Below are 17,862 nucleotides of genomic sequence, written 5' to 3'. Positions count from 1 at the left end.
GATCATGTCAACCTATATATCATGTATCACAAATTTTTTAAATGGTGAGATTATCTATATAATCAGGCTGATCCATGTATATTTAGTATGTTTAAGGATTAGTAATTACATACCTACAACAATTTTAATGTGACCAATTATAGAAATAGAGTAATTATATATACGTCTGATCATGGCCGTCGATTAGCATGTGCAAAGTGGTCTATTGCATAGGGTCCATTATCAGAGGGGCCCTAAAAATCTAGTTTTATACTTATTTGATGTATTATTTCAATTACCGCAAACACTTATATACTACTTTACACAAGAGTAACCAAGCAATAAAGATAGTTTTATCATATACTAGTATTTTGATTTTTTTTCTTTAAATTGTAAGGATCTATAACATAAATTTGACACAGAGGCCCCAAAATTTACGAGACGGCCTTATGTCTGATTCATACAAGATGAATTGATAATTTATATCTCCTCGCTAAATATTACTCCTATTCCAAAATATTTATAATTAAGCGTATATTTCTAGATAAATATTATTATCTTTATTTTCATTTATTTTCTAATTCTCTTTTTTCACATATTGCAATGCAACTTTAAAAATCAAATAATTTTAATTGTGAGTTTATAAAATTTTAAAATGATGATATTTAAAAAATATATATTTCGAGATGAATCTATCAAGATCTCATATTTATATGTTTTTGCATATATATTGATAAGAAATTATAATTAAAGTTTAACACAAAAATTTATAAATTTTTATTTGAAGAGTATTAAACATTAATAACACTTAAACAGCATAATAAAATGCAAAATAGTAATTTGAATCACCAAGAAGTAGTCAATATAATAAACGAGTCAACAAATGTTGAAATAAGTAGTAAGAAATGTACTTAATTGAGTACACACTAAACTATTGAGCAGTTGAGACTTTGTAACTCCCTATTAAAAAATCTCATTGGTAATCACAATCACTAAATTCTTTCCCCCGGAAAAATGGTGGGCAGGGGAAAAATATAAAAAGGAAATTAAATTATATAAAAAAAAATCCAGTATTTTTGTTATTAATTACCCTAAATATAGCCTGCCATTTAAGGAGGAGGGTTGAACATGCCTTGTTTTTGTTCTACTAATATTATTTCCAATATAAAAAAATTAAACATTTAATGAAGCCATAACAAAGAGTCAAAACAGGAAGTATTAAAACTCAAACCTTGTTCCCCAAAATACCCCTCCATTGAACTGTTATTTCCGTTATTTACCCAGCATTGAATAAAAGGATCCGAGTCGAAACACTCATACATTAACCAAGTCTTGTCCAAAATCTCGCCCGAGTCAAACCAAGTTTCATCTTCCAAACTCGGTAACTCAACTATTTCCTCTAATAAATGTTCCTCATCACTTGCCACAGTCGTCGGACTCGAATTCACTGCAGTCGAATTCGAGTCCGAAGATAATTCTGCGTCGGACGATGTTGATGGTGAGCAAGGTGCCGCTGATGATGCATCAGTGGCCCCACCACCACAACTACTAATCTCTTTAATATTTTCCTTTAGCACGGCTGCACTCAGAGTTGCAGCTGTGCTACTGTCATTATCATTATCATTATTATTATTATTGTTGTTGAGTAAGTCAAACTCAAGATTGGCTGCCTTAGCAGCAGCGAGCTGAATATCGCGAGGAGATTTGGAAACTGGTCGGGGCAAAGAAGAAGCAAGATCCGGGAAGTTAAGGACAGCAGAAGAACCCTTAATGCTAAGGGCAGCGACATCATGAGCGCGGGCCGCCATTTCAGGAGTAGAAAATGTGCCGAGCCAAATCCGAGATTTTTTTCGTGGTTCTCTGATCTCAGAAACCCATTTTCCCCATGCCCGTTTTCGAACTCCACGATACAATGGTATCCATCTGTTTATTATTTTTAGTACAAGTTTGTACTTGATTATCGCCGTCAGTCGAATTCGACGACGTAGGAGAAGTATCAGAGCTATCTGGGTAATTTATTTGATCCTTTTTGGGCGTCATTGTATTGAGTTAGTGAGCATATATAAATAGTCTTGAGAGAAAACAAGAGATATAGAGAGAGAGAAATTATTATGGAGAATTTTGGAAGGAGAAAGTTGGAGGAGGGGATTTTTATAGGAGAGAAGAATGAAGAGTATGGACAAAGACACGAGGTTTACGCATACACAAATGGGTTGGGGCGTGTTGGAGGACAGAGAATGGAGGGAATTAAAATTTGGGGTGTTTGGTAATTTACAGTTGGTTATTGATTATTTTAGTTGATTTGTTTAATTAGTTGAAAATGTTGGTTGTTTTTGTTTGTTTTAAATTAGCTGAAAAGGCTAGCTGTTTGTGAAGGTATTTGGTAAATTTGAATATAATTATTGGTTATTTATAAGAGAAAAAGTGGATTAACAAGTCAAAAGCGAACCAAAAAAGCTAACTGGAGAAACTTTTTCATTTTAGCTTAAAAGCCAGTTTTTCAGCTGCTTTAAAAGTCATTTACCATATATTTTTTCAAACTGTTTAACTAACCAACAAACAAAAATCCAAAAGTCAATTAAAAAGCTAAGCTAAAAGGTAAGAACTAAACACTCACTATAAGATCAACTATTTATTTTATGTTAATTGACTATATAATACATATGGAAAAACTTTGTAAATAATATTCTCAATTATTGCTCATTGATTCAAAACATCTTCAACTATTATTTCACCTTATATATTTTGAAGTTCTAGGATACTTAACCTTATATATCTCCAACTATTACTTATTAACTCAAAATACTTTAATTTGAAAATAATGTGCACAGTGTTTAAGGTTAATTATCTCAATACTTGGGGTGTACTAAAATTATATAATAGTTGGGGGTAATTTAAATCAATGAACAATAGTTGAGATTATTATTTACAAATTTGTTAAATTGTGTATATTTTATGTAGAAAAAAATAAATTAAATGTGTGAATAAAAATAAAAGAAATAGTGAGGGTCCTTAAGGCAGGCTAAAAATGAATATTATCAAACTTCAGGGTATGTATGTAAATATATTCTATCTGAATTATTCGATATTTGATTTTAAAAGTCGGATTATTTTGAACGAATATCTGACTTTAAAATCAGATATAGAATCTAAATTCGAATTGTGATATTTGTCGATAAATTTCTTACATATGATACACGGGTATAAATTTTGTGTCATAAAATGCATAAATGTAAATCATCAAAAGTGACTTTTACAAAAAATAAAATACAGTCATTTTAATTCTAATTTATAAATGGACAATAAGAATTGCAAATACCATTTTCATTAGAAAATGATATTTGTAATACTAACGACTTGTTTGATTATTAACAATAAATAACGTTAAATAGAATAGATTTATATTGGTAAAAAAATTTTAATATGTATCATTTTATAATTGAACTATAATTTTTATGATTTGTGATATATATATATATATAGGGACAACTATACATCATTACCATTTTATTTTATTATTTGTGATGTTCTTAATGTTGTTAGTATTTAAATGGTGCTCTGAATCGCATACATCAACTGTTAAGTATAGATTTATTATCAATTGATAACTGATTATGATACAGAATCTGCCTGTTCTCGCCAACACATCATAACTAGTAATCAGTAAACTGTCTTTTTATTAATTTTATAATTTCATTTAGAAAAAACTTTGAAAAAGTATAATATATATATATATATATATATATATATATATATATATATATATATATATATATATATATATATATATATATATATATATATATATATATATATATATATATATATATATATATATATATATATATATATATATATATATATATATATATATATATATATATATATATATATATATATATATATATATATATATATATATATATATATATATATATATATATATATATATATATATATATATATATATATATATATATATATATATATATATATATATATATATATATACCTTCGTGTAGGCAGCTTGGTTTCTTTTATTACAATTGACCTTTTCAATTTAAAAGACAACATATATTATTATGATTATAAATTTTGACTAATAATAGTTTATTATTATATGAAGTAAAATATTATTTGATTGTCCGTCTCTTTGTTTCATTTTGTTTTTAAATGAATTTATTAATTACATTTTCTAAAATGAACTATTGAAATTCTGTAATGGTCAACCATATCGAATTAAAGGTCAATTAATAATAACTTTTTGATGCCTACTTTAAAAGATTCGATCCCTACCGTATTGCTACAATATTTTGATTTCTATAGGATATGGAGGTATTTATAAAAATTGCAATCCCATCCCATGACATTTCTTCTATTTTATAAATGCAAATTCTAATCATTTATTAAATGTTGGAGATTAGAGTAAAACAAAATAGTGGGAGCATATAATTACACCATTGGCATTGATATGTATATTTTACATATAAAATAAGATTTTGTCTTGGCTGAAATATGTACTAATTTTATCTGTAAAAATTATGAATTGCTTTTTCTTTTTCCTGCTCTTAGTTAGTCCCCCACTTTTCTCAAAGTTGTATCGATTTTATATTAAATAATTATAGTTATAGTCAAGTTAAAAATAAAAGTGTAGTTGGGACTCAAACTTTATTTTATTTGTTAAAATATAAGACCAATTAAAAATATAATCTTTAAATTATATATACATATATATATATATATATATATATATATATATATATATATATATATATATATATATATATATATATATATATATATATACATATATATATATATATATATATATATATATATATATATATATATATATATATATATATACATATATATATATATGTACATATATATATATATATATATATATATATATATATATATATATATATATATATAAAGAGAGAGAGATCTAATAAGGGGTGTGAAAATAGGAAGGATAGGAAGGAATAGCTACCGTTGATTGATTAAGGTCTAACGGTTTAAAAAAAGTTTTTTTAGCAGAAGATATAGTAACACATGTTTATAAAGAAAGCATTACATATTAATTTAGAAAACATCACAATTTCAAATGACACATGTTTCTACAGAAAGTATCACATATTAATTAAGAAAACATCACAATTTATTTTCTCTTTTGAATCGAGTGCAAGATGGACCATTGATCTAAAATCTAACGGATGAATTCCTTCCTATCCTTCTTATTTTCAAACCCCTTTCTATTAGATCTTATATATATATATATATATATATATATATATATATATATATATATATATATATATATATATATATATATGTATATATATATATATATATGTATATATATATATATATATATATGTATATATATATATATATGTATATATATATATATATGTATATATATATATATATATATATGTATATATATATATATATATATGTATATATATATATATATATATATATATATATATATATATATATATATATATATATGTATATATATATATATATGTATATATATATATATATATATATGTATATATATATACATATATATATATATATATATATATATATATATATATATATATATATATATATATATATGTATATATATATATATATATATATATATATATATGTATATATATATATATATATATGTATATGTATATATATATATATATATATGTATATGTATATATATATGTATATATATATATATATGTATATATATATATATGTATATATATATATATATATATATATATATATATATATATATATATATATATATATATACATATATATATATATATATATATATATATATATATATATATATATATATATATATATATATTAAAAAGAATGTTTGAAGTAAATACAAGAAGGAAAGGCTAGTTGTAGGAAATAAAAGTGCAACAAAAAATCGATACCAAAAGAGAAAAAACTTTAGAAATAGTTGAATAATAAGGGAATTTTACATAAAATAATTCAATCTATTCGTGATTTTTCTACAATAACCCAATCTATTAATTAACGATGAATAATCCTAACTTTAAGGGGTATTTGCCTAGAGTAAACTTAGATAATTCGATGACTTGCTATAGTAGGTAATTCACCAAAAAAGTTAACTGAAAATTAATTTAAAATTATAGAAAATTTTTGAAATTTTACATAAAAAATTTTAAATAATAAAAAAAATTACAAATTTTTTTGAACATTTATTTCGACATTTTATTTTAATTTATGTTTTTTTAAAAAAAATTTTATTATCGCAAGTCATTCGGTCAACGGTTTTACTCTAGAAAAATACCCCTCAAAATTGAAATTATTCATAATTAATCAATAGATGAGATTATTGTAAAAAAATCACGAATAGATTGAATAATTCTTTGTAATTTTTCCGAATAATAATTAAAAGATTAGGTGCTGCCGGCCTGGTGGTAAAAGGAAAGAGATACGCACTTTCAATGGAACAGCTTATGAGAGACCCAAAGCAATGCACATAAGAAACCTATAAGAAGCCCATCATTTCTTTTTTTTTTTTCTATTGTTTCTTTTTTCTTTATTTCTCCTTTTTTGGTTGGAAATTTTTAATTTTTTTAATTTCTTTCATAAATGCCAGAACACACAAGTTAATAGAGATTTGACCCACAAACAAAGCACCCATGTAGTGAGGTGCCAGGATTAGTAAGTGAATAAGTCAATCAACCTCTCAAAATAATTAGATGAATAGTTCATCATAATCACTAACTATTATATGTCATATTTGATTTTTATATGTTTGTTAATATAAATATTTAATCATAAAAATTTTAAATTGTGTTTAATTTAATTAAAATTAAAATTTATAAAAGGCTGATGTTGAAAGTTTTTTTATCGAGATAAATCAAACAAATTATAAATTAAGAATAAAATACAAATTAAGAGTGATTGATAAATAATAGAAAAATCAAATGGGACCATAATAGTGAATATAAAAGAATATATTTTATAAGTCAAGTAAATTAAATTGGATTTTTCTAAGGCCGGGTTGATTTTCCAGTTTGATGGTTTGAGTCTATTCAATGTGACATTACATGTTCAATTTTTTTCATAAATATATTTAATAATTTTTGATTTTAAAATAATGAACCAAAATCTTTTTTACGTCATAATTAAAAATAACATCTTGTACTTTCAATACTCTGTGTACATTTGCATAGTTTCATCACAAATTTGTAAGAAATTATACTCTGCAATCCTATGTTCATTTTTGTTTTTCCCTATTGCTTCTTGTGCAATTTTAGTTAAAGTTAAAATTTAGACTTTATTATCTCAAAAAAAAAATCAATATAAAATATTTGTAAATAGTGTATAATAATAAATCGTATTGCATTTCAATATGACCGGGAAATATATCTTTTTAAATCTTTAACAAAGTATAAAAAATATTACAGTCATCGGACACCTATAAGAATTCTTTGATTTGTTTAATGAGATAAAATGATCAATTTTCCTTCCATTTACTTACCCGTATATAATTATTAATTCTTTAAAATTAAAAATTAGTTGATATAGAATTGATAATTTTGATCAAACATGTCAAATTTATTTATATCGATTTAATTTGGTTTAACAAAACATGATAGTTGAATTAATTTTGATATTGGAGGGTCATTTTATTTTATTTTTTCTGATCATTTGGTCAAAAGTTTAACAGTACTTAAATACGTGCACTATTGATGGAAATAAGCCGTACTGGCATATTGAATGACATGTTAACAAGAGATATTATGGGGATTGATATCTCATGGAGTAAATCAACCTGATGTATGGTGGGTTGGTGACTTATGTCAATAAAAACTTTAAACAATTATATTTTTTTTTTCTTTCACAAAATTATCTAGAGACGAGCTCATACAAACATCTTATTAGTAAAATAACATAAAAAAATACATAAATTTGAATTATATAGGAGATTGTTTCATAGTGAGACGGTCACAATAAAAAATTAGTGTAAAATTATAATTTTTTATTGGGCTGAATTGTAACTTACTTATTTTTTTTTTCTATTGTTAACTTAGTTATATAGCCTTTTACAAATGCAGACTACTCCATATAAATTAAATTTATGGTACAAGTAAATTAATGAGTTTCTCATTAAAAATTAAATATGGTTCTATTAAACATTTATTTTGTCAATTTAAGGGGTGCCCTACAGAAGTGTGGACTGGGCGTGGAGGGATCCCGAATAGAAGCTGAAAATTAGTACCCCAAGAATTAGAGGGAAGCTTCATGCTCACAGCTGGATAACAGTTATTTATATATTTTCTATTGCCATAATGTTACGGTCAATCCTCCTTCCCAAATGAAGTAATTTTTTTTTGACCCAAATCTGACTATAAACCGGTAGATATTGAACAACCTTAAATTTAGAGTAATAATCTCGTACTTAAATTTAACTTAAAACTAATGCAGTAATGTGAAGCAACCTAACATTATTTTAATTCCGAAATATGTTTACTTAAACTAAAATTAACATAAAGTATGATGGAAAAATACATGAATTATATTGTCCCATCATTGCAAAAACAAAATACAAAATAATGACTAAATTAATGATTTAGTAGTCAGCTAGTCGCTATTGGCCTATAACGACCAATTGAGTACCATCGAATAAGTACTTAGATCATAAATTATACTCTTATTATTTGTAAGATTGTCTGACCTCCGACATGGTCCTCGTCATTCACATGTTTCTCTTTATCCACATTCTGCTAGTCGTCAATAAGACAACATTACCGCAGGCATAAGCAAAAAAGTACACTTCAGAGATAGACGCATAAGCAATAAACAGTTAATCTAGTAACCACAGTTCATCCTAGCATGCTAAGTCTCTAGGTTACTTTCCTACAAGTATCATTACTTCTTGACTTCAATTTTTCTCTTGCTTAAGACGTTGCTTGAACTAACGGGTTACGAGGGATTAAATGTTGGAGGAATACACATGGGAGAGCTAAACCCAAGGCAACCTCCGACCTAAGATGTTACCCGACATATATAAATCGTCATAGGTAAAGAACGCATACCCTCAGGTGACCACTACAGTTCCTGTAACCATGGGAACCAAATAATAATAATATAATCATTACATTCTCAATTCCTTTTTAAGTCCATTATATTATTCTGAAGTAATTAATCTTTATCTGATATACATCATCAGCAATCACTATGGATGAAAAATGCACTATTAAACAATTCAAATAATTACACAACAATCTAAACTTATACGTACCTTGCTAACACGATTGACAACTCTCTATTTTCAAAGCACAAATTACTAGTAAACCCATATGATCAGGTCCGATCAATAATTAAACAACCAAAACCACATATTAGTACATGCACAAATACTCATATCCTTTTACATTATTAGTATTCAAATATCCCCAAGGATGCTCTATAGATTGATCATCCAAAGTTAATACACAAAATACTTTAAAAATAGGCGGTAGCATAAAAGCTATATCTAGGGCCCATTTATTAGGTACCCCAAATATAAAATACAACATCACCAATGCGCCTGGAAGATACCAAATAGCTTGGGTAACAAAGTTTACAATTGTAAGTATTAGTTTCCTATTTTTATTTAAATTAATTATTAAAGCAAATTTTACTTCCATGAGACCTAAAATGAAATACTGCCACTTGTCATATGATCAGGTGCGCGTACCAGGACAATAACACACTGTCAAAAATTCTTTTTTCTTACATAAATTAATTTACTAATTCCTCAACTCACCAAAAAGATGTGAATGAATCATAACGCCTTACATAACACATTTTTTTATTCGACTAACAAATTAATCAAATCTATATATCTGAAAACAAAAAAACATAAACACATAATATATATATATATATATATATATATATATATATATATATATACATATATATATATGAAAGCGCAAGCCTCAAAGAGGTTTAACAAATGAACACAAGTGTTTATGAGGTATCTTGAATACCTCCCCCACAAATATAGTTTATTATAATGAATTCAACAATTACAAGTATAATAAACCACCCTTATCTTGAGAACAACCTCTCAAGATCACAAATACTAAAGCAAAGTAAGAACACTTTCTCAAGTTTCTAACAATGCAATAGTCCTCTCAACAATATGTGTGTTTGTGGTGAATGTTACTATATATGAGTGATGAATCCTATTTATAGCCAAGATATTCATCACTCTTAATATTCCCTCATAAATCACCATAACATACATGTAACAACTCAATTAACATCTAATTAACTATGACAATAAACATTACAATAAACAATAGAAGTAATGCACCACATTATTGCATAGTCACTTCACATTCTGACCAAAAACAGAATTCAAAGTAGTCTGTTGAACTTCCGCTCGACCCGAGCCACTACCTTGCTCGGTCGAGCGAGCTTCCAATAAAGCTACTGACCTGTTCTGCACACTTTGCTCGACATCTTGCTTGACCGAGCCAACACCGCTCGACCGGTCGAGCAATACTTCACTCGATCGAGCGGTTGGTCGAGCCACTCACTGTTCTGCTTCTTTATTTGTTGCTTTGATCAAGCAACTCTCATCAACCGTTCCAAACCTTAAACCACCCATATTCGACACATCTTTATCGACCCTCTCTAAAGTACAAGACAAAGCATGTTCGATTATATGTTTAAAGTTAACATCATCATTAAGATTATTGGCACTTGCTTTAACAATATATATATATATATATATATATATATATATATATATATATATATATATATATATATATATATATATATATATATATATATATATATATATATATATATATATATATATATATATATATATATATATATATATATATATATATATATATATATATATATTGTTGGCCTCTTAAGGTTTTGATGATGACTTTACTTTTAAATAAACAAACATATTATTAGAGATTGTTTTGTAGGTATATATCCGATTTAATGTGAATCGTTGATGAAGCCTATGACTTGATTCGTGGAAGATGTACATGTCTCAAATATCCAAGAAGTTGGGAAATTGCTCTGGAAGACAGTTTACTGTTCCTAGAGTTGAAGTTCTGACGAAAGTTGTAGATGGAGACAGTACGCTGTTCCCCACGATGCAGGTCTGAAGAAGATATTAACTGGAAATTACGAATATTATGATTTCTGTTTTTAGTTAATGTAAAAGGTTAAAATTTAATTAGTTGCTTAATTAAGTTTATTTATTAATTGGCAAAATGATTTTAATTCGCCTAAAAACATGGAGAAGATCAATTCCTTGTTTATCTCCTATAAACTCGGATGTTCAAGAGACTTGTTCTCTACTTTGAATTGGTCTCCTATAATTTAGGATCTTCCTTAACCCATGATGTTTTAACCGTGCATGTGTACAGCAGTTACATTCCACTCCTACCTTTAACTAACTTTCCATTTTCTTTGGGAGCAAGTATGTTATGGAAGTCATGGGATGAATGCACCTCATGGAGAACGTGGGCTGAGTGCACTGTCTGCTGTTCCCCTTATAAAAGAAGGAAATTACGGTTCAGAAAAAATGTATGGAGAGTGTCCATCAAAAGGGAGAATTAATTGAGAAAAATATTCAAAGTTTTTTTTAATGCCAATTAATTCATAATATTTTTCTTGAGCAACAATTTCATTTTGATCTTTATGAGAATTGGCCTTGTAAAGGGTAATTGAGTGTTATCTTGTAATTAGACTTGTGGGAAGTCTAAGGGTAGAAGAAGAGAGAATCGTGAGAAGAGAAAGAGAAGGAGAGAATAGAAGAGAAGAGAATTAGGCCTAAGTAGAGAAGCTTTGAGTAAAGCATTTAGAGAATTGAGAAGCTTCAAGTGAAGCAAACATTGTTTTGTGTAATTGTAACTAATTGCCTAAACATAGTGAGAATTTTGAAATCCCGGGGGGTCGTGGTTTTTCCTTCTTATTAGGCCAAGAAGGTTTCCACGTAAAAATCCTTGTCTCCTTTTATTATTCTTTTCGTTTTTAAGTTTAATTTTTTGTTCTATACTTATTATAATTCCGCAAAAATTAGAGGCAAAAATCTTAAATCCACAACACAACAATTCACCCCCCCTCTTGTTGCATTCGATCATCTATTAGCATTCCTACAATTGGTATCAGAGCCCTGTTCCTCATTTGATCAGGAAACCCTGAGAGCTGTATCCTGTTCCCTGTCAAGATGTTGAAAATGAACGAGCGCATGGAAGAGGGGTACTCCACACAAAGGCCACCCATGTTCGATGGGAAATTCTATACTTACTGGAAAAATAGAATGGAAATCTTCATAAAGGCCGAAAATTATCAAGTTTGGAGAGTCATTGAAATTGGAGACTTTGAGGTGACGACCATCAACTCCAATAATGAAGTAATTCCAAAGCCAATCACTGAATATGAAAAGGAAGATTTCCAAAAGATGGAGATGAACGCTCTTGCTATCAAGTTACTTCACTGTGGGCTTGGTCCAAATGAGCACAATCGAATTATGGGTTGCAAAACCGCTAAGCAGATTTGGGACCTGCTCGAAGTTACCCATGAAGGTACTAGTGAAGTAAAGAGATCCAAGATTGATTTGCTAATGTCCAAATATGAAAGATTCGTAATGGAACCTAGGGAAAACATTCAAGAAATGTTCACTAGGTTCACAAATATTACGAATGAGTTAGTCTCTCTTGGTAGAATCATTCCCGTTGATGAACAAGTTAGAAAAGTACTTAGGAGTCTTCCTCAAGACGAACGCTGGAGAGCAAAGGTAACAGCCATCCAGGAGTCCAAAGATTTCACCAAGTTTAATTTGGAAGAGCTGGCTGGTTCTCTCATGACCCATGAATTGCATTTGGGAACAGCTGACAGTTCCCGAAACAAAGGACTGGCTCTAGCAGCAGATGATAGCGATGAATCAGAAACTGGTGAAGAGAAAGCAGCACTGTTGGCTCGAAAATTCAAAAAATTCTTCAGGAACAGAAGATATGGAAATCAAAGAAATAACAAAGAGAAGGGAACACCGAACTTGAAGACAAACTTTGAATGCCATAAGTGTGGGAGCACTGAACACTTCATCAAGGATTGCCCTCAATGGAAAAATGAGAAGGGCAAGGGAAAAGCAAGAGAAGTTGGAAGACAATATAAGAAGGGAAACTTCAAAACTGATTTTAGAAAAGCAATGATAGCAGCTTGGGGAGATACGGAGAGCGAGGCTGAGACAGAAGCTCCAGTGGAAGAGGAAACAGCAAACCTATGCCTCATGGCATCTCATGAAGAATCCAAAGAAAAAGAGGTAATGTCTTCTGGTCCATCTCCTAAACATCTGTCCAACATAAGTAAGAATAAACTAATCAAATTGCTTTTAGAGACACAAGAAAAGCTAGATGAAAAAACAGCTAAGTGTCTCCAAATTGAGAAAGATCTTAACTTAAGTGAAGATCATATCTCATATCTAAACTCCTTTAGAATCGATGTGCAAAGTAGATTTTTTGATTTGCTAGATAAGAATATCATTTTGAAAGAGCAGTTGGAGAAATTAAAACAGGAATTTATCACTCTTAATATTGAATTGAATCAAAGCAAATTGTTAGGATTAAAATTGGTTGAAAATGATAAAACCACTCATGAGTTTAGCACGGAAGTTCAAGAAATAAAATTAAAATTAGAATCAAGTGAAAAAGAAAATAAGTTCCTAAAAGATCAAATAAACTTAAGAGGAAAAGGGAAATTCAAAGAAATTCCCAAATGGATTCTAGATGCTAAAACCAAGAGTAAAGAAGGTCTAGGCTATATTAAGAATGATAAAAAGAAAAAGGTATACGTAAATCTCCCTAGTAGTAAAGTCTGTTCCTTCTGTGGTAAAAGTGGACACCTAAAACATCAATGTATAAAGAAGGAACAGCATGTCAAAGCAAATAAAAATTATGTCGAACGAATATGGATTAAGAAATGTGATTCAAGTATTGTCGACAAGGAACCCAAGGATGAATGGGTTCCTGCACCTAACCACTAATTTGCTTTGCAGGTTCAAGTGAGGGGGAACAACTCATGGTATCTCGACAGTGGGTGTTCCAAGCATATGACGGGTGATAGATCTAAATTTCTCTCACTTGAAACCTATGATGGGGGAACAGTAACCTTCGGTGACAACATGAAGGGTGAGATAATCGCCAAAGGAAAGGTTGGAAGGTCTAGTTCCCATGCCATTGATAATGTATTTTTAGTCGAGAATTTAAAACACAATTTGTTAAGTATTTCTCAATTTTGCGACAAAGGTAACTCTGTTAAGTTTACTTCTGAAAAATGCATAATTTCTAGGAACAGTACAGAAGACCCTGTGCTGGAGGGAATCAGAAAAGGGAACACCTATGTGGTGGACCTGGACACTGTTCCCAGAAACAGTCTAACGTGTTTAAGTGTTATTGAAGAAGACCCACTTCTTTGGCACAAGCGTCTAGGTCATGCTAGTTATTCATTGATTAACACTTTAAGATCAAAAGACCTAGTAAGAGGATTACCTGCAATAAAATTCCTTAAAAATGAAGTTTGTGATCCTTGTGCTAAAGGGAAACAAGTGCGGTCATCCTTTAAATCAAAGAACGTTGTGACTACCACTAGACCATTAGAATTAATTCATATGGATTTATGTGGACCAATGAGAACACAAAGCCGTAGTGGCAAAAAGTATGTGTTTGTTGTTGTTGATGATTACAGTAGATTCACTTGGACATTATTTTTGGCAAGCAAAGATGAAGCTTTTGATGAGTTTGTTTCCTTTGCTAATAAAACACAAAAATCTACCAATAATCAAATTGTTCACATTAGGTCTGATCATGGAAAAGAATTTGAAAATTCAAACTTCATGAATTATTGCAATGAACATGGCATAAATCACAATTTTTCCGCACCTAGAACACCACAACAAAATGGTGTGGTAGAAAGGAAAAATAGGACTTTAGAAGAAATGGCAAGGACCATGTTGATTGCTAGTGGTCTACCTAGGAATTTTTGGGCAGAAGCCGTTAATACTGCATTCTATACATTGAATCGTGTACTAATTAGACCAATCACTTCAAAGACACCCTATGAATTGCTCAAAGGTGTTAAACCAAATATTTCCTATTTTCGTATATTTGGATGCAAATGTTTTGTTCATGTGAATGGAAAACGAAACATTGGTAAATTTGATGAAAGAAGTGATGAGGCAGTATTTCTAGGTTATTCGTCACAAAGTAAAGCTTACAGAGTTTATAATAAGAGAACAATGAGTGTAGAGGAGTCTGTTCACATAATCTTTGATGAAACTAACTTTTCAACAAGTGAACAGGAAACAAGTAATATTAAAATAGGTCTTGCAAATTTGGAAGATGAAGATGAAGGAATCAAAGTGCAAGATCAAGGAACAGCAAGTGAACAGTCGATACAAGAAGAGGCAGAAGAAACTGACCAAATTCAGGAACTGCCAGCACAACAGGACCAACAGACTGTTCCCAATCCAGCTATTCCCACAGATGAGCAAAATGATCCAGTAGCTGAACAGAATGTCAATCAAGTTGCTAAACAAGAACATGCTAGTGTTCCTTCAAGAGAATTTGTGCCTAAACCTTGGAAGTATCAAAGATACCATCCTCTTGATTCAATTGTAAGTGATATAAATAAGGGAACACAAACTAGATCTCAATTGAGAAACTTTTGTGCACACTTTGCGTTCCTATCATCACTTGAACCTAAAAATCACGAGGAAGCTTTGAAGGATTCCGATTGGATAGTTGCCATGCAAGATGAATTAAATGAGTTTGAAAGAAATAAAGTGTGGCACTTGGAACTCAAACCGAAAAACAAGAAAGTTATTGGTTTGAAATGGGTATTTCGGAACAAGCTTGATGAGCATGGAATAATTGTTAGAAATAAAGCTAGACTCGTGGTTAAAGGTTATAATCAACAAGAAGGTATTGATTACACTGAGACTTTTGCTCCAGTAGCAAGGTTAGAGGCTATCCGAATCTTAATTTCTTTTGCTGCATTTATGAATTTTAAACTATATCAAATGGATGTGAAATGTGCTTTCTTAAATGGTTACCTTGATGAAGAAGTCTTTGTGGAACAACCCCCAGGTTTTGAGAATACCTCTTGTCCTAATCATGTCTACAAGCTTGACAAAGCCCTATATGGCTTGAAGCAAGCTCCTAGGCAATGGTACGAAAGACTTTCAAAGTTTTTGATTCAAAATAACTTTGTAAGAGGAAAAATCGACAAAACCTTGTTCTTTAAGAATAAAGGTTCGAACATTTTGGTTGTTCAAATTTATGTTGATGATATTATTTTTGGTGCTACTAATGATTCATTATGTAAAGAATTTGCTAACCTTATGGGTACAGAATTTGAAATGAGCATGATGGGAGAATTAAATTTCTTTCTTGGTTTGCAAATTAAACAAACTGAAAATGGTATCTTTATTCATCAACAAAAATACATTAAAGAACTTCTTAAGAAATATGGACTAAACAATTCTAAATCCAACCACACACCTATGGCTACCAATGTTAGACTAGATAAAGACCTAAATGGGACCAATGTAGATCAAACCATGTATAGAGGCATGATAGGTTCTTTATTGTATCTAACTGCAAGTAGACCTGATATTTCTTTTAGTGTTGGTTTATGTGCTAGATTTCAATCAAATCCTAAAGAATCACATCTCACTGCAGTCAAACGTATTTTGAGATATTTGAAGGGAACAGACGACTTGTCCCTATTTTATCCTAAAAGTGATGTTTATGATTTAAAAGGTTTTAGTGATGCAGATTATGCAGGTGATCTTGTTAATAGAAAAAGTACATCAGGTATGGTACAATATCTTGGCTCATGTTTAGTTTCATGGAGTTCCAAGAAACAAAACACAGTTGCATTATCCATTGCAGAAGCTGAATACGTAGCAGCAGCAGGTTGCTGTTCCCAAATGCTTTGGATAAAACAGCAACTTAGAGATTTTGGTATTAAAGTTGAATGCATTCCTATTTATTGTGATAATACTAGTGCCATATGTTTATCTAAAGATCCAGTGCATCATTCACGTGCTAAACATATACATATTAGACATCATTTTCTTAAGGATAACGTGGAACACAAAAATATTGTACTAAAGCATGTTAACACAAATGAACAAGTTGCAGATATTCTGACCAAACCACTTCCTAGGGAACAATATGAAAAGATGAGATTGGAACTTGGTATGATCAAGCTCCACTAAAGTGAGTTGCATATATTTCCCATTGAAGCATCATGAAAATGAAAAGGTCAGGAATCAATCTCAAAATCTTGATTGAAAATCAATTATTGCATGAATCAGGTAAACACGTAATAAAGTTAGTACTATGAATGTTTTTATGTTTGCATGTTGTTAATTCAATCAGACCAAAGCAATATGTTCATTATTTTCTTCATAATATTTCATAATATCATAATATCATAATATATTGTTAATATTTCATAAAATCATAATTAATTTTTTTTAAATTTCTTATTTCATATTTTATTCATATTTCACATTTTTTTTTGTACGGCCAATAAAGAGATGGAATTGAGAGTTTTGGGAAAACGATTCTTCTTCACTCAAGTAATGCAAAGGCAATAAAGAGATGGGACTTGGAGGAGTAACCGTCACTTCAATCATTTAAAAACCCTGCTTCATGTCATTACCCATTACCTTCCCAAACCTTCTCTCAATCCCCCAAGAAACCGTCCTTCCTTCTCGCTCAAAACCTTAAAAAAATTCAAAAATGAAAACCCCCAAATCCTCTAAATCAGGCAAGAAAACTC

At 29.5% G+C, this 17,862-nt stretch overlaps 1 protein-coding gene across 1 annotated transcript; it reads right to left on the bottom strand.

The window, feature by feature from the left end:
* Positions 1-818: 818 nt before the first annotated feature.
* Positions 819-1,991, bottom strand: LOC130815619 (ethylene-responsive transcription factor ERF043-like; the record flags this gene model as incomplete). The annotated part of the gene is made up of 1 exon (XM_057682108.1): positions 819-1,991. A coding segment is annotated over one exon (831 nt), but the record flags the coding sequence as incomplete, so codon positions are not given.
* Positions 1,992-17,862: the final 15,871 nt, after the last annotated feature.

Source organism: Amaranthus tricolor, chromosome 6, assembly GCF_026212465.1.
Source record: "Amaranthus tricolor cultivar Red isolate AtriRed21 chromosome 6, ASM2621246v1, whole genome shotgun sequence".
NCBI classification, from domain to species: Eukaryota; Viridiplantae; Streptophyta; class Magnoliopsida; order Caryophyllales; family Amaranthaceae; genus Amaranthus; species Amaranthus tricolor.
The sequence above is the reverse complement of the archived record's forward strand: the minus strand, read 5'-3'. Positions and strand labels throughout refer to the sequence as shown.